The sequence below is a fragment of the Jaculus jaculus genome, chromosome 4 (assembly GCF_020740685.1).
Source record: "Jaculus jaculus isolate mJacJac1 chromosome 4, mJacJac1.mat.Y.cur, whole genome shotgun sequence".
Lineage (NCBI taxonomy): Eukaryota > Metazoa > Chordata > Mammalia > Rodentia > Dipodidae > Jaculus > Jaculus jaculus.
Window position 1 is genome coordinate 147226324 of NC_059105.1, and position 18529 is coordinate 147244852.

Sequence of the window (18529 nt, forward strand, 5' to 3'; positions counted from 1 at the left end):
CCTATTATGAGGGTCTTGTGAAGGTAGTACCAGGCACTGTGAGGTCATGGATATCAACAACAGTTTGTGTTTGGACACTTGCATTGTAAGGAGTGATACCCTTCCTTTGGCTCTTACATTCTTTCCTCCATCTCTTCTGCAATGTACCCTAAGCCTTGGAGGGTGTGATAGGCATGTTTCAGTGCTGAACATTCTTCTGTCAATTCTTCTCAGCACTACGGTGACTTTTGGGTCATCCCAATGGTCACCGCCATTTTCAAAAAGAAGCTTATTTAACCAACAGTGGGGATAGCATTATGGCTATATAGGTAAAGTGCTTACAGGGCAGTTTGTTGAGCATAATATATGTATTTAGCCAGAGAGAAGCAGGCATTACACTCTAAATTTTCCTGGCCTCACCCACCGTAAGCCTTTGATTAGGTTTTCAGCACCAGGTATGTATTCCCTCCCACAGAAGCAGGCCTTCAGTCCAATTAGAGAACAGTTGGTTTCCGCATAGCAGACATGACACTATTGCTTGTGCTTGGTCTTTTGTCCATGTTGGCCAAACTTGAAGCTTGCAATGGCCACTGTTTTCATGGCTGATGACTTCTGCCTCCCATAGGGCTGCATGCCAGGCAGCTTTTTCCAGCTTTCAGTCAACTGGTCTACAGGGAGGAGGTTTTCAGCTCAGCCTCAGCTTAAATTTCTCAGTGACTTTGCAGCCCAAACATGTGGAGTCTTCAACAAGAGGGTTTTACCTTCTATTTCTGGAGGGAAACCAAGAGTCTTGACAATAGTCTATAATGTTTTGGGAGCAACAGGGGCCTACCCAGCTATCCCTAGCACTGACATTTTTCTAGTAACAGTCTATTATGGCTTCAGGGTGTGCCATTATTGGAAATATTTTTGTGTTCTTTTAATGTATTGATCATTTGTTGAATATCAATAGCACTTTGATAAATACCACATGCTGGTCGTATGAGTAAGTAAAAATAAAAAGGGCTGGCAGTATGGCTCAGGGGTAAAATATTTGTCATGCAAGTATGGAAAACTAAGGTCAATCCCCAGCATACGTGTGAAAGCAGGGTGCAGTAGAATGTGTCATAAACTCAACCACTGGTGAAGCAGAGATTTGAAGTTCTCTGGGGTTTGTTGGTGATCTATTCCTGCTTAGTCAGCAAGCTGTAAGATAAGTGGAAGACTATCTCAAAAAATAAGGTTGAGAGTAATTGAGCAGACATGCAACATTGAACTCTGTCTCTCATATGCACACACACACACACACACAACTACACACACAGGTGTACCCACACACATAAAAACATGTATATGTACACAACACACACACACAAATTCAAATTAAAATATGTAGTCAGTAAATACCTCTATAAGTACATTTTCTAACAGTTTGAGGTGCATAGTAAGATTAACAAGAGTCAATGATTCCCCTGTATACTCTGCACCCATAGACACTTACAGACTTCTATTTCAACATACCCTGACATATGAGCACATTGGTTACAAGCTGGATCCACATCAATATTACTGTCACCCAGAGTTTACCTTCCTTGCTTTTGTTCACATACAAAATACCATTTATTATTCATAATAATATCATAAAGACTTTTACCTACCTAACTAAACTGTACTCTTCTTATTCATATTTAATTACACTAAGGAAGTCTGGAAATTGAAACATGACACATATAATGACTATGTCCACATTCATTTAAAATATTCAAACATACAAGCTACTATTTTATTATTTACATTTAACCTAAAGATTTCTGCCTGTGAAAGGTTTTTTGATAGAAATTTAACAGTATAAGAATATCCTTCATTGTACTTGTGGGGTAAAACATAAAATATCATAATATATCTCAAAGATTTCAAATTTAAAGCCACTGAGATAGAACAATCTTGCAGATGGAAATTTATTTGCTAAATTGTAATTTTTGTTTTACATCCTTCCATATAAAAATGAATTTATCAAGAATGGTAACAAATTACCATAAGGTTTGTAAATATATGAATGAATATTCACAAAAGTTTTTTGCTGTTTGTTAATTGAGCCAATTAGTTAATTGGCTACCTTGTTCTAGAGTCAATTGTTACTTTAAATACCTTTTAATATTGTTTAGTTAACCAGTTTTCCATGCTTTAAACGGATATATAAAGTCTATGGTTTCATTTTAAATTACTGTTCTCGTTAATATCATCAAATATAAAGGAATAAATCTTACTAACATTGCTATGTTATTGGTTTATTTATTTCTCTTTTGGCCTACATTTCTGGGTAAAGTGCTTAAAAAGCAAAACTAAAATTTGAAGCAAATAAGTACAGGGCTGAAGTCCAGCCTAAAATGAACTCTACAAAAAGTGACAAGTATACGGAAAATGTACTTTAAAGTCAATCCTGAATTTGAGGGACATTTCCATTCACCCACCAATATTGATTGTAGCCCCACCCCATGTCGGACTCTGTTGTAGATACTGAGAAAACGAAAACAAATACATTCCAAAATGTTGATTTCTCTGACACGTACCTTTTGCTTGCTGAATTGCAGGGTGTTTTGGATGAAGTTTATATTAGCTTCAGCTTTGCTCACAGAGATCAGTGAGGCTTCTCTGCTTTCCAGTGCTGCCCTCATATTTCTCTCTTATGTGTGTTTGTGTGTGTGTATGTGTGTGTGTGAATTCATGGAATATGTATGGGCATGTTTGATTACATGTGGGTATATGTGTGTGCAAAGTTATGTATATGTGCTTGTCTGTGGAAGTCAAAACTTCACATCATGTGTCTTTCTCAAAAGCTCTCTACCTTAGTTTTCAAGACAGGGTGTCCTGAACCCAGAGCTCACTGATTCTGCTGCATTAACTACATAAAGCAAGACCTAGGGGTCCACTGTATCTGCCTCCTTAGCACTGGGATTAGAAATACATAACATGCTGCCTGGAATTTCTACCTAGGGGCTGCAGAGCCAAACTCAGGTCCTCATGCTTGCTACCATGTACCATACCGGCTGAGCCATCTTTGCAGCCATCACCCTCATCTATTCACAGGACTCATCAGAGCACAGTATGACATGTCTGAAGCTTGTCATGTCACTCCATAGATGAAGTGTAACCAGTGACTCTTCAGTCATGATTCAGGGTGTTGTTTAAAAACCACTGTTAGACATTATAGAGCCTATGCCTACACTCATTTAGGAGGACAATAAAAATATAAAATTGTATGTTTTACAACAAAGTTAAAAATAGCTTTCCTATGTCACTTATGGTTTTGCATTCTTTTTTTTTTTTTTTTAAGATTCATTCTTCTTATTTTCTTAGCTAAGCACATGGTCCTTCATGGAAAATTTTTAAATTTTCAACCCTCAGAATGTCCTGTGTCCCATTCATAAAAAGGCTGAGGAAAGCCATTTTTTTTTTAATGGGAGTAAGACATATTCCAAAGCAATATCAAGTATACTGACTGGGAAAAACTATTGAGGCATCTGGTCTCCACTTCTCATCCCAGTCTCCTTAAACATGATTGACTCTACATTAAGGTACAAAGGCGAGGTTACTTGTGTTTTACTCAAACTGCCGCTCTCCATCATATCTTCACGTTGGTAACCACAGGTGGATGAAGAGATATCTTAAGCAATAGCTATTTTGGAGATTCTGTTTATTTTACTCACAATTCTATCACACCTCTTTTCCTTTTATAGTAAGTTGTACTAAAAAGAATATCATATAAACATATTTTTCAGAAGATATCTTTATTAGATTATAAATCGTACATTCACGGAATTCTGATTCACTGTTTTAAGAAAACAATGTGCCACTCATCTCAACACTTTTTAGTGTGGAAATGGATAGTCTTTAATGGGTCAAATAGGAGACTTCCTTTGTTTCCTCTGGTCTGTGTTGAACTCACTGTAATAGCGAGGTAATATATGTGAAATATGACTACATAGAATGCATAGGTGTACAAGGGAATTTACAATCAAGCAAAATTATGATCAGTAGAAAATTAAAATGAAACAACCAGCAAACAAACCTGTGCTGATCAGAACACCTGAACCTTTAGTGGCAGTGGCTGCTGCCTCTTCCGCGCCCTCTAGTGGACGACCTTCTCTATTGCGGGTTCCTAAGCCAAAGGCATAAAAAATAATGAAATCAAGAAGAGTGCCTGGGAATGACATGATGGCTCCATTTGTTTAGATGCAATGATACCTTTAACTGAAACATTTCTTGCATGTGATTTCATATTAAATTGTAATTTTATTATAGCGCTTTTGCTCTGAAGTAAAAACTTTAGAAATAGAAACAAAATTGAAAAAAAAAAATAATCCTTTTATCTTGGGGTTTACTCCTGCGCATGGTTTGGGATACACATCTGAACTGTCTAAACTAAATGATAAGATTCACAAAGTAAACACATTTTAGATAATAAGAATTTATATCTATTTTCATTTTCTAAAGCATTTCATATTATTAGTATATTTGTTGTAATTTTAAGTGTAATCCTGTTTTTCTTTCTTTCGTTCTCTCTCTCTCTCTCTCTCTCTTTTTTTTTTTTTTTTTTTTTTTTTTTTAGGCAAGCCCAACATACTGGCCTTTTCTTATGCAAGAGAGTAAGAGCAAGCGTGAGAGAAAGAGTAAGAGAAATTTGGTATGCCAGGAGCTCCAGCCACTGAAACTGAACTCCAGATTTGTGCGCCAACTTGTGTACTTGAGTCACATTGTGCATGTGTCTTACGTGGGATCTGGAGAATCAAACATGGCTCCTTAGGCTTTTCAGGCAAGTGTTTTAACTTGTAAGTCATCACTCCAGTTCTAAGAGGAATCCTTTTTGACTCAACTTATTTTTCCAATTGAGCTAGCTCAATAAGATATATCTTCATCATTTTTGTGAAAGATAGTCTTTTCTTTATGGAGATACAGTTAGACGCATAGAAGCCTAGCATTTGAAATGGAATTAAGTTTTTCTTTATGCGGGAAGATATTGCCAGGGTAGAAATGATTGATGTCAAGGTATAGATTACCTGGCAGAATCTCAATTATTTATCAGTATTTAACCACTGTACTGACAGAAAAGAGCAGGGATCAGTGACCCACAGCCTACACTAAGAGACAAATTGGAAAAACAGGTGAGGTTACTTGGACACTTGTGGAAACCAGAGCATCCGTGAAAAATCACAAATATTTGACACTATTGAAAATAACATCTATATGACTTAATATGGATCACATTTCCGGTTCCCAGCTGAATTGATAACTATGGTTAGACAAGCACATAATCAGTTAATATTTGTGTATTGAGTAATGTTATTTTATGCTCACACTTGTGAGATAATTTCGAGACAAAATTAATGCCACATGGGTATCAAAATGTGGTAGAATAGAGCATTTTAATAGTTTTTACAATATTTTAATTGATGTGAAAAAAATACTTTGACTTCACCTACACTTTTATCTGAGCCATGTGTCTCTATCATCATAGTATACAAAATAACAAAGTACCTTCAAGTGAAAGGACTTGCTGCTTTTAACATGTTTTACTGAATCATACAAAGATACACAAGGAAAGTAAAAATACCATTTCATAATTAAAATTAGTTGATTTTTTTCTCTCTTTAGATAAACCTCATAACACTTACATACTTAAATTCATTTTGTCTATGAATTTGTTTTTACAATGGTGGTCTTATTCATGTCAAGTCCTGGTAATCTCCTCAGATAGTTGAAATTTGGACTTTTAATACATGTATAATTGATGAAAAAATTATCAAACTATCATTATCACATATTTCGCACATCTGGAACAAATGAAATAGACTTCTAGGCATTACTGGGCCAGACAGTGTCTTCTTCTTCCAGAAAATGTTAAATATTTATATTGTCATTAAAAACCCTTAAGATATTGGGCAGATAATTCTTTTACTTGAACAATTGCAGTAATGTAAATCATTCAATGATAAAATGTTCACAACACTGAATTTGATTAAAGTGATATGAAATCTTAGCAAGTGTGGCATTATCATCAAAGAGAAATGGAGTGAGGGTGGTATTGGATGCTTTTGCTGATTAAGGGAACAGTAACTTATCTTTATGCTTACTTGGAGATACCTTTGAATTGACAGAACCATGTTTCTACATTCATCACATCTGACCTGTAATATTTGCATGTAACTATCCACAAATAGGTATTCTAAATCTTTGAGATACAAATGTTTGTCAGGCTTTCAACAGACATCACCTAGGAGCTTATTAGAAAAGAGTATCTCAAGACCTTCACTTGATTTAGTAAATCAGATCCTCCATTTTAATAATATCTCCAAATGTACTCTAGAAAATTGTATTGGATAATATATCTATGCTTTGTTTAATCATATATATATATATATATATATATATATATATATATACACATATATATACATATATATATATATGTATATGTATATACATTCATGTGTGTATACACAGGATTACTTTTCATGAGTGTATTTATATAAAGACCACAAGCGAAATCCTGTATCAGCCAGAACTAGGTGAGTTTGCTCAGAACTTGTGAGTTGTTTTAAAATATTATTTTTCTATTTTTATTTATTTATTTGAGAGTGACAGAGAGAGAAAGAGGCAGAGAGAGAGAGGAGAGTGGGCACGCCAGGGCAACTAGCCACTACAAATGAACTCCATATGCATGCATCCCCTTGTGCATCTGGCTAAAGTGGGTCCAGGGGAATTGAGCCTTGAACCAGCGTCCTTAGGCTTCACAGGCAAGTGCTTAACAGCTAAGCCATCTTTCCAGCCCTTGTGAGTTTTTTTTTTTTTTTTAGATTTTGAGAAGAACTGTGGGGTTATTTGATTTGATGGTATTTCACCAAAAGAAATTGAAAAGTAAGCAATAATAGTGGCAGTCAAGTTTGTTCCAGTGAAAATATGTTTCAGAAGTAGTCAGAGAAGTAGGTGTGGGTGTACATTTTACTAAGCATTCACATATAACATCTACTCTCCACTTTTCTTTGGAGAACTTCACAATTTGGTAAAATTTCTCCAAATTCTGATTTATATTTTTTTCAATTAATTCAGACATGTTAATTTTTAAATTGATTACATAACCTTTTGTGTCTTCCAATCACTTTCAAACACTTAGTAGTAGAAGATTCATAAAAGCTTATGCAAATATAGTTTCCAACATTTCACTAGTAAAATAGCAACTTCATTGTGATCTTCCTTTGATTTTATTTTTAATTTTTTTAATGAGTAAACAGAATGGAGTCCCTAACATTTCATCCTTTAATAAGAAGACATTCTGAACTATTTTGCATCTCCAAAGTTAATCATATAGGAAGAGCTTCCCAACCTTTTTTTTTTTTTTTTCAAACTTAATGGAACTTTTCTTTATTTTGGGTTGATTACTCTCTTCCTGGAGTTTTCTTCTTGACTTTTCTGACTCACTCTCTTTACTACTCATTTACAAAATAGCCTCCAATTTACTATGACAAATTCAGCTTCCTTCTGCATTTCAAATATTTTCATTTTATCAGAATTGAATTTTGGGTCATTGTTTCCCCTCAGTGTATATGAGCCTTCTGGGAAACTTAATCTCCTAGAGATTACACTACAGCCAGTTTACCAATGATCTACTAGCTCCCAGTTTATGCTTGCACTTTGGGTTTTCTTGTTTTATATCAAAGTTCTTTTTGGAATTCAACATGTCCTAAACAGAAGTTGTTATTTTCCCTCATTTTTCTCAACAGCCTCAATTTGATCCATATATTTTGGTCAATTAATTGTATCACTGTTATAGTAAGCATATGATACTTAGTGCTTCCAGATCTCCACCTCATAGTTCCTGTTTTTAGAACTCCAATTTGTGGTCTTATCACTTCTATCACCGACATCTTCAAATTGTCAGCTAACAAGAAATAAAAATGAGGCCTTCAAGGCCAGGTTTATTTTATAAATATGCATAGACAAGATATGTACCAACTTTAGAAGCACAGAAATGGCTAAATGAATTTTTAAAGTGTGGTATATATGTACAATGGAATATTATTTGGTTACTAAACAAGAATGAAATATTATTAGTTGTGATAATATAGGTGAAGCTGGAAGACATTATGCTAAATGAAAAATGAACATTGAGTAACCCATTTTCTCATTCATTTGTGATCATTAAAAGAAGTGGTTAGGGCTGGAGAGATGGCTTAGCGGTTAAGCGCTTGCCTGTGAAGCCTAAGGACCCCGGTTCAAGGCTCGGTTCCCCAGGTCCAACGTTAGCCAGATGCACAAGGGGGCGCACGCGTCGAGTTCGTTTGCAGAGGCTGGAAGCCCTGGCGCGCCCATTCTCTCTCTCTCCCTCTATCTGTCTTTCTCTCTGTGTCTGTCGCTCTCAAATAAATAAATAAAAAATTAAAAAAAAAAAAGAAGTGGTTACAAAGAAGAAGGAAGACATATAGAGGTCACTAGAGGCCGAGAAGAATGGGGGGGGGCATGGGGAATAATGGGAAGACAAATAATATGAATGAAAATAGTCAGGAGGGAGCAGTTCTGACATTAGATAACAAAGTAGGGTAAGAGTATATGAGGTAGTAATTAATTATGTATTTTTTTAAAATGTTTATTTTATGTATTTATTTATTTGAGAGCAACAGGGAGTAAGAGGCAGAGAGATAGAGAGAGAGAGAGAGAGAGAGAGACAATGGACATGCCAGGACCTCCAGCCACTGCAAATGAACTCCAGATGCATGTGCCCCCTTGTGCATGTGGCTAACATGGATACTGGGGAATCGAGCCTCGAACCGGGTCCCTAGGCTTCACAGGCAAGTGCTTAACCACTAAGCCATCTCTCCAGCCCATTAATTATGTATTTTAAATAACAAAATAAAGCTGGGCATGGTGGTGCACACTTTGAATCCTAGCACTCAAGAGGCAGACATCAAAGAATTACTGGGAGTTTAAGGCCACCCTGAAATTTCATAGTGAATTCCAGTTCAGCCTGGACTAAACTGAGACCCTACTTCAAACAACAAAAACAAACAAACAAATAACAAAATAGGAATTCAATGTTTCCAACACTTAAAAAGATGACATTGAAAGAGATAATACTTTACTCACATGAGCACACCACTCAACTTTATATGTCTATAACACCAAAGAAGCAAAGCCTCTGTTTACTAATCGTTCATTTACCCTTGGTTTTGCTGCAGGTTCATTCTAATTATGTATATGCAGAATACAATGTCTGTTTCTTGTACTCCTCTAACCGTTCTTGCAGCTGAAGCAGAAGTTGAATGGTATCACAGATTATTGTTAGCACGTACCCCATTTAATTTTCATTAAATTTACTTTATGAACAAATTGCATATTGCTCATATTCCCATCAGATTATACTCTTATATTACTTATTTCCCACACCATTCCACTGACAGCCCTCCTCAGTGCGCTTATAGATATTCACTGTGGGTCATGAATGCACTAGTCAGTCTCTGTGGTGGAGGCAATGCCTCAGAATACTCCTTTCCACCCTGTGACTCTTACAATCATTCCACCCCACCCCTTTTTCCTAGTGTTCCCTGAGCCTTGGTGGACATGTTATAAGTCTCCTTTGGTATCCTCTCAAGTGTTGTTACACAGGATCAGAAAGACAAATATTATACGTTCTCTCTCAGATATGGTCCCTAACATGGAACAACATTTTTTTTTTTTAATTTCAATGAGCATCAGTAGTATTTCCAAGGAACTACAATGAGGCTAGGAGAGAGTGAAAACAGGAAGGGATGAGAGGGATATTTGACAACCATTTCCTTTAGTCAACCTATTCTGAACTTTGGCCCATTCCCTGGCTTAGCTTGTGTTAATTGGAGTTCTCTGACTGCTCTATATTACATAATCTAGACTTCCATTTGGAATCATGATTCCTCATATTATTATTATTATTATTATTATTATTGATTATTATTATTTTAGAGAAAGTGATAGAGAGACAGAATTGGCAATCCAGGGCCTCAGCCACTGCAATTAAACTCCAGATGCTTTCACCACCTAGTGGGCATGTGCGACCTTGCACTTGCCTCACCTTTATGCCTCTGGTTACATAGGATCTGGAGAGTTAAACATGGTTTTCAGCATCTACAAAAGATAAGAGTCTGTTAGTGTTTGGATTTTACTAAGAGCATCAGCACTTGAGTAGATGTCAGGAGGATCTGACCAGAGATTCTTCACTGGTAACCTCTCAGGGGTGTTGGTTGTATCATTAGAAAGGGTCACTGATATTCTAATGGGTATTTTGGTCCCAACATTCTCTTTTCTGGCACGCAAGTTATTGTATCTTCTACCCCAAATCAACTCATAGTGCAAACTCCTTAGAGGATTTTATGGAACTCTTGTTCCAACCATGTTTCTTTTTGTCCCTTCTCTCTCTTTCTCCCCTTCTTCCCTCCCTCACTCCCTTTCTTCCTTCCCCATATACCACCTCAACATATAGGAGAGAATTTCATTTCCTCCAAGGATCTTGTTCCTAACAGTCACTCTGTCTTCTGAAAACTTTTTTTTTTTAAAACACATTCTAGATTCAACTGGATTTCCATTTCACCCTAGGAGTTCTCCTTTAACTCTTAACTTGATACATGTATTGCTCAACTATAAAAATTCTTCTCATTTTCTTCTATCTTCTTTCTGAGAGCTCCTACTTCTGTCCCTGAGTTTTACTTCTTTTTCTTGTGTGAGTGTGATGCACATGTTCATTTCTGTGTGCACATATGTGTGGAGGCCCAAGGTTGACATTGGGTGGCTCAGTTACTCTCTACAGTTTTTTAAGCCTACAGCTCACTGATTCAACCAGACAAGCTAACTACCAAAACCGAGGGATATGCCTGTCTCTGCCTGTCCAGTGGATGCCACCACACCTGGCATTTTGCATGGGTGCTGGGGATCTGAACTAATATCCTCATGGTTGTATAGCTACCACTTACCCACTGGGCCGTCTTCCTCACCTCTATTTCTACTTTTAAAATGACTTCATATAACTTCATATGTGTGGTCTTTCTCTGAGTTCTCTTGATTCCAACTGAGAAGTGGTTGTCAACTCATGTTGGTTCTATGGTGAATTCTAAGGCCTCAACCTCTGAGGATAAGAATCAATAAGTCTGCGGCAGGATGAAGACATTACCTTTATATAAGCATTTCAGATACTTCAAGAACAGGTGGTCCTTTACCACAGGTAAAGATATTCCTCTGTTCTATATTACTAGGAAAATAATTGTCCTACAACTCAGAGATGGCTACTTTGTCACTTGACTTTTGGTTTTGATAAAACTCTAGTATGAAATAGGCTCCAAATGCATGGACATTTGGCATGTAACTCTGTACAGTATTTGATAGGCCCAGTGAAGAACGCTTCCTTGTTTTGTCCCTTATCTACCTACTATGTCCTCTATCTCTCCGCATGTTGATACATTTTATACAAAAATGCTTTATTCTCCATACATGTCAAAAAATTTTAGAGCTAGAGAGATGGCTTCGTGATTAAGACACTTTCCTGCAAAGTTGAAGACCCAGGTTTGAGTCCTCAGCACCCAAGTAAGCCAGATGCACAAGGTGGCACATGTATGGAGTTTGCTTGCAGTGGCTAGAGGCCCTGGCATGCCTATTTTCTCCCTCTCCCTCTCCCTCTCCCTCTCCCTCTCCCTCTCCCTCTCCCTCTCCCTCTCCCTCTCCCTCTCCCTCTCCCTCTCCCTCTCCCTCTTCCTCTCCCTCTCCCTCTTCTTCTTCTTCTTCTCCTTCTCCTTCTCATCCTCCTTCTTCTTCCCTCTCTTTCTCTCTCTCAAATAAATAAGTAAAATAGTTTTTAAAAAATCAAATATTTTTACCATAAGATTGTCATCCTTTTGATAGTGTTTATACTCCATTTTTCTGCCTATACTGTTTTCTGACCTGTTACATAATTAGTAAACATTTATTTCTTCCTGTAACTCAACTACCACTTTTTTTGACATGAATGTTCTGCCTTCACTTATGTTCTACCCATGCTTACTGGGGTCCAAGTCATTGCTCTTCTCTGTCTATTGGCCATACTCTTTTTCACATCTATCCTGAATGATAATGGAGTTTATGGAAATTCTCACTTTCTAAAGTTTCTTAGCTTTGTGTGTCTACAGTTGAAAGATCCTGCATAGTGTGTGTTATAGTCCAGGCAGTCATTGTTTTTACTCACTTTTTGATCCCCTTGTAGCTTTCTTCAAAAACATGAATGTCCCAAAGCACAGTAAGCAGAAGTGGTTAAACATGAAAAAGGAAAGAATGAGATTAAGGAGCTGTCGTTCATGACATCCAGAACATTACGTAACCTTTCAAAATTCAAATTCCAATCTGAAATAAATTTTGGTTTCTTTGAAATTTTGGAAAAGACACAAACTAAGCCTGTAACTACATGGCTATTGTGTTAGAACTGTGAACACTGTTGCAAGAATTGCCACTGCCTGTGTGCCTGGTCAATATTTCTCGTTGTTTTCAATTCGGGCAGATTCAGCATTGAAAGGTTCTACTGTCTCTGTTGACATAGCGTTCGAAGGAGCTGCAGATATAAATAAGTCACGCAGAGAAGGATGTGCAGCGTCAGTTGCTTTCCCTTGACTTCCCCCGTGTACTCCCCCTCTACCACGCAGCCAGCAAACTGATCAGAAGCCAATAACTTAAATTCAAGTGCAAATTGTGTTCTCTGATTAAAAGCCTGCTGTTTGTGAAATGAGTATCTCATTACCAGGGCCTTTTGGAACTTATTTAGATTCCACTTCACAGAGCTGTAAAACTGATGACTGATTTGAAGTTTATCAATAATCTTTTCTTTTCTTTTTTGGAGAGCTGCACAAAGTAGCATATCATAATGCCATCCCTTGCAGAATACGAAGGGAAGGATGAGTGGGAGAGTATGTGAGTCATGATTTTCTGGGAGATAGCTTAAAGATAAGCGAGAAGAGATCTTCAAATATAAAATGAAAAATTATTTGGCTGAAATCAATTGAAATTAAATTGCTCCAATAAGGTCATGTTTAACCACAGTGCAATATAAGAGAGAAAGTACAAGGGCATTGCTGTTTAGACATTGGACTTAGAGAGTTGACAGTGTTAACTGTTATCAGAGTATTGGAGGCTGACAAGCTGATCAGGGAGTTGTGAGTTATCCAGTGTTTTCCACAGGCCCAAGCCCTTCTGATAGTAGCAGTCACCAGAACTTGAAGTAGATTCACATCATAATTTCAGCAAAGAGGCGGTGAAAGGTGACCTGAGGCTTCTGCCAGGGCCTGTTTTGCTACCTATGATGGTTACTTCCCACTTTGAGGAACCACAAGGCACCCTCTGTGCGCTGAAATCACGGCCAAGTCTCTTTAGGAATCCTGGTACCATGTGGTGGAGCACTGAACAGCCTTTCTGACCTGTTCATTGCTGTCTTTCTGAATCTCGGAGTCATGGTTGCATTGAACATAGTAAGATGATGCTTTTTGCTGCTTTCTTAATTAAATAGTATAACTTTTTTTAAATGAAAATCTTCCACCTTTTTATTGTTATTTTTATAACATTACTCTAGCACTGTCCTTTCTTCTCCCGCCCACCTCCTTTATTCTGGAAATTAAGCCTTTGATCCTGTATAGCAAACAATAAAAATAGTTGTTTTGCAGTGAAAAAGAGAGGGTGCCACGCCACCACCACGACTCCCCGTTACTCTCCCTTCACAACCCGTGGGTTTCCTGGGCCACTGGCGACGCTCCCCACTCCCTCCACACCCCTCCCTCTGCGGATCTGCGCGGGCTGAGCAGCCTGTCCGCCTCGCGGGCTCCGTGATGCTCTTCTTCCCTGGACGCTTCCGACGGCACTAGGACCCAGGGACGTCCCCGAGCGGGGTTCGCGGAAAGGCAGCCAGACTCCTCCTTATCTCCAGTGTCAAACTTGACATCAGCTTGCTCGCGGAGCATGGTAACTTCTCCAGCAATCACAGCGCTCCCCCTCACATCAGTGGCATGCTTCATGGAGATATGCTCCTCTCACTGCCCTCTGCACCAGCAACATGGACTGTCACCTCTCCATCCTCCTCCTGCTCGGCTGCTCGCTTCTCAGCTGCTCCGGGGAACTGATCCCTCAGCCTTCCAATGAAGGTAAGCCGCCCCAACCTCCTCCCCGACGGCCGGGCGCGCCGGGGCGCAGCGCAGCAGCCCTCAGACGGCGCTCCGCCGCCCGCAGCGCTGCCCCGAGCCCCGGCGCGCGCCAAGGTGCCCCGGGGCTCCGGGCTTGTGCGCTCAGGGCAACGCCAAGATAGGCTTTGATTATTTTTTTTTTTTTTTAACCTTCTTCCAACAGTTTTGCGAGAGAAATTGGGGATGGTCTAAGCCTTCCAGTATCTGTTTTTAATCTGATAGCGGTTGAAGCAATTACCTTGTTTGCCAATTTGATGCAGAAAGAAAGCTCCCCCAGTTTTACCAGCCAGCCTGTTAATTGCCAAATCGCCAAAGTGGTATTTTATTTTTTCTAATTATGACCATGTGGTACACTGAGAAGTTTGCAAGAAAATGCAAGCCTTCTCTCTAGCTCCTGGGGTGTGTTTAAAGGTAATGGCAGGTTGCCCTGCTTTGGACTTTGGCATTTATGAATGGACCAGGGAAGTGGGTCGGTAGAAGCAGAGGTGTGTAAGCGCGTGTGCGCGTGTTTATGTGACAACCGCCCTGTGGAAGGGAAGGGGATCGTGCCAGGCGATGGTGCTCCACCGTGCATGTCCTTATGAGCAGACTGTGCATGCCACATGAACGTAGGGGGTATTTACAGAGATGCACAGAGAGCTAGGGCAGGATTCTTCCCTTTAAGAGCTGACACGCAAACGGGAGAATGCATTTGATGATTAATGAATAGCTCCTGGGTAGATGCAATAAGTAGCTGAATAGCAAATTAAGAACGTTTACATGCAGTAAATGGCATTTTCTTGATGTCGAGTAATGTATTGTTCAGGCAATAGACATCCGTCCTTTTTTCAATGGCTTAAAGTGCAAACCTAACATTAAGAATATTTTTCTTTGTAATATTGTGTACTTATAAAGGCATCGTCTTTTTCTGTAGACCTCTAACAAATCATGATTTGTGAACACAAACACGAACTCCCGAGACAAACTTCTCTGAATAATTGATTCCTTTATAGCAATTCTTACAACTTTAATTTCCTCTTAATATGTACACCATAACATTTACAATACTGAACAACTGATATGCAAGCAACACATTAGGTATTATCCCTCGCACAATCTATTGTAAAGCCAATACTATTGCATATTGTAGACGTTATTTTTAATCCTACAAGTAAAAATATTGTAAACTCTTTCATTAAACATAAAAACTGCCACTCACATTAGATGACCTACTTTCACTGTTAATGGAGCAGTTTAATTTCCTTCTTTCCTTAGTGACTTGACTGCCTATATCAATCTGGCAGATTTCATTAATTTTTATCTGCCTGTTTTATATAGGAAAATTGAAATATTTCAATGTGGTAATCATCTTTACTAAAAATGCTTTTTAATTACATCAATTAAAATATTTTATTCAAACATAATGCCATTCTTCATGAATGAAAGGCAAGAATAGTCACCTTTGTAATAAATAATGCATCAATAAGTTAAACAGTATTTTTGAACTCATTTGTTTTGAACATATTTAAACAATGACAAGAATCAAAAGAACAGTATTATAATTTACATATTTCTCTAACAAGTTACGTTTTCAAATGGGCCGTATGTAAACTTTTTAGATAATTACAGTACTGAATTAGTAATGCACAGGTATACAGGTGAATATCTTTGTTCTATGGAAAACAAACATTAAGTAAATTGCAAAATAAAAATGGCCATTAATCTTATTTTAAACTTATATAAAATTAATGAATATTAATTGAATCAAACATGTATCATCAAGTCCTAAGTGCTTTTAAAACACATTTTGTGTATATTTGGTTATGTAATGTGCATAACTCTACAGTCAGGTACATATTAACAATATGGATGTAGAAAGGTAAAAAAAAAGTCATAAAGCTGACATAATATTTAACTTATTTACCCAAAAAAATTAATCTATTTTTCACAAGATTATTTTTTCCAGAATTTATCTTATGAATATATATATATCACTTTAACTTAGGTAAAACTCAAGTGATATTTTAAATATTTACCTAGTTTCTTGCTCTTTTAGTAGTTGATTCATATGAAAACCGAATATTTCAAGTATGTGCCTAGACTCTCATGCAATGTCACTAACAAAATAATTTGAATTCACATATGGTGATAAAAATGAGTCATGTGCGTGAACTTTTCTGATGTATTTTTAAAACTGCAATAAAAGATAATAGGTTACTTTTAAACATATTATGCTGAAAATAACTTTTGAGCCTACAAAAAATTTCCTAGAATTTAGCAAAGTGCATTTACTAGGACCTGTTCTTCTGTCTATTATAAAGCACATTTAACTACGATTTGTTCTTCTACCTACTATGACGTTATACAGGAGAAAATGAAAGAAGAAACCAGGCCCTGGAACTGATTGCTAGAAAACTTGCAATCTACATGTTTTATTTTTTTAATTTGAGCTGTGATCATTGAATATCATATTGAATTGTCATGAGTCCCTCCTAGGTAAAATAACTTAGAAAGAGGTTGATTTGAATTTATCAATTAGTAATCTAATTTCAGTGAGTTTCTACCATGTGTTCCAGAAAATGATTCCAGGTGATACTTTCTATCACTAGTCTTCTCAATGAATATAAGGTATTCATAATTCAATGATCATTTAACTCAAGAATTATACTTAAACACAACTTCGTGAGAGTCTTATTAAAATCTTATCAGTACTCTCCATTCACATGGCATAAAAACTTCCAGTGGGAAATCAACTATGTTTCACAGCAGAATTCTTTATTGCACTGTGATTGATTAGAACAGTTCCACATCTCTTCCCTGCTTCCATTTCACACGGGTTCTGAGAACTAAGAACTAACTTTGGAAAGAGATTCAAGGTTGATACAAAGTGAAGTTGTCAACTGTTTTTAGTCCAACCTAGTTTAGGGCTGGGTAAAGTACTTTTTAAACACATTACACTGGAAGCAGACTGAAGCCAAAAGCACTGACCTTTCATCAGTACTGTCCTCAGTCATTCTCCACCACAGTGCTTCTAGATTGGATTAACATCTACCCACAGTGTTCTTTACATTGAAATCAGAGTTTTCAAACTAGAATTCAATACAATTAAATCTATATATTTACACACCTCTTATTCCATAACACTTGTGTTTTGGGGTGGTTAAGACACCTTCTGTGCAATGCATTTTCTAGAACATATGTCTATGATCCAAATACAACAGGGATTGCTTGAAGTTTAAGAGTAAAGCTTAGATGAATGTAGGTATTTCCCCTTGAGAAGTAGGCAATGTTGGAAATAAAAATGTTGAAGTAATGGGTTTCCCCCTTTTAAAATGACTATGGATGGGCATCCTTTTCATATGTATAAATACTTATTCTCAAATAAGAACACTGTGTTTGAAATATTAATAGATAAGCTATCATATCATCTGTATAAGGCATTTTTAAATGAGGCTTACATTTGCTTTTAATAGCCTTTCTTCATGCTAGACTAAATAATTGAATGCATTATACATTTTTGTAATTTAATAGTTCTACTAATAGCTGGCCCCTCCTCCCACAACAGTTACAACTGTGCTGTTTGCCTGGAGGTAGGAGAAACCTTAATTTCACTGTTTTATAACTCACAACAGTTAACACTTGACCTAGGTCATTAACAGGATTATCAGCAAATTTGTTTAAGCTTTTACTGACAATCTGAATTGCTAGGATAATATTTTGATTGTGCCGAAAGAAACTTCTTGTAACCTCTCAAAATCTACCATGATATTAATTCATTCTGAATGTGTGTCTTCCTAAAACATGATATTGACAACAATAAACTCAAGTGAAGAAATAGTCACTTTAACACCCTACTATCCTCAATTTGTATTCCACATCATTCTTTGTCATAAATGAATAAAGTCTCATAAATATAAAATGTTCTGACAATAACAATAGACTTACAAATTAAAACAGCCTCCATGTTACTATGAGCATTTTCAGCATTATGCTTTTTCAACTAGTGCTGCTGTGGTGGATGCGCTTTTTCTGCACCCTTTCAAGTGAAAAGTTAGCTGTATTTGTAACTCAGATGACTGGAACTATAAAAAAGAAACTCCACATAATAAAACACCATTGCCACGTGTTAGGTCAGGATTGTACTTTCATATAAAGTCTCATCCATGAAATACTAGAATTTGAGAGTTTCCATGAAAAGTAAAACTAATTCATACGTTTAAAACAAAATAGTGTTCACAGGCATACTGTAAAAGTACTAAAACACCATTTGGTATGTTGAGAAAGTTTCACATGAAGATTTTAATTACATGAATTTAATTATATTTTGTTCTGTACTTGTTTAAAATTTTACTTGCTTTATCTTGAAACTCAGTAAATTAGCT

General features: G+C 37.0%; 1 protein-coding gene across 2 annotated transcripts in view; it reads left to right on the forward strand.

Moving 5' to 3' along the window:
* Positions 1 to 13891: 13891 nt before the first annotated feature.
* Epha3 (EPH receptor A3) overlaps positions 13892 to 18529 on the forward strand; it is a 378741-nt gene continuing 374103 nt past the window's right edge. Inside the window, exon 1 of one of the 2 annotated variants that reach the window (XM_004663303.2) lies at positions 13892 to 14129. In XM_004663303.2, coding sequence (XP_004663360.1) covers positions 14042 to 14129 — 88 coding nt within the window. In that variant the 5' untranslated portion in view covers positions 13892 to 14041. The remainder of the gene's footprint in view (positions 14130 to 18529) is intronic. The other variant, XM_004663302.2, reaches the window with a different exon arrangement.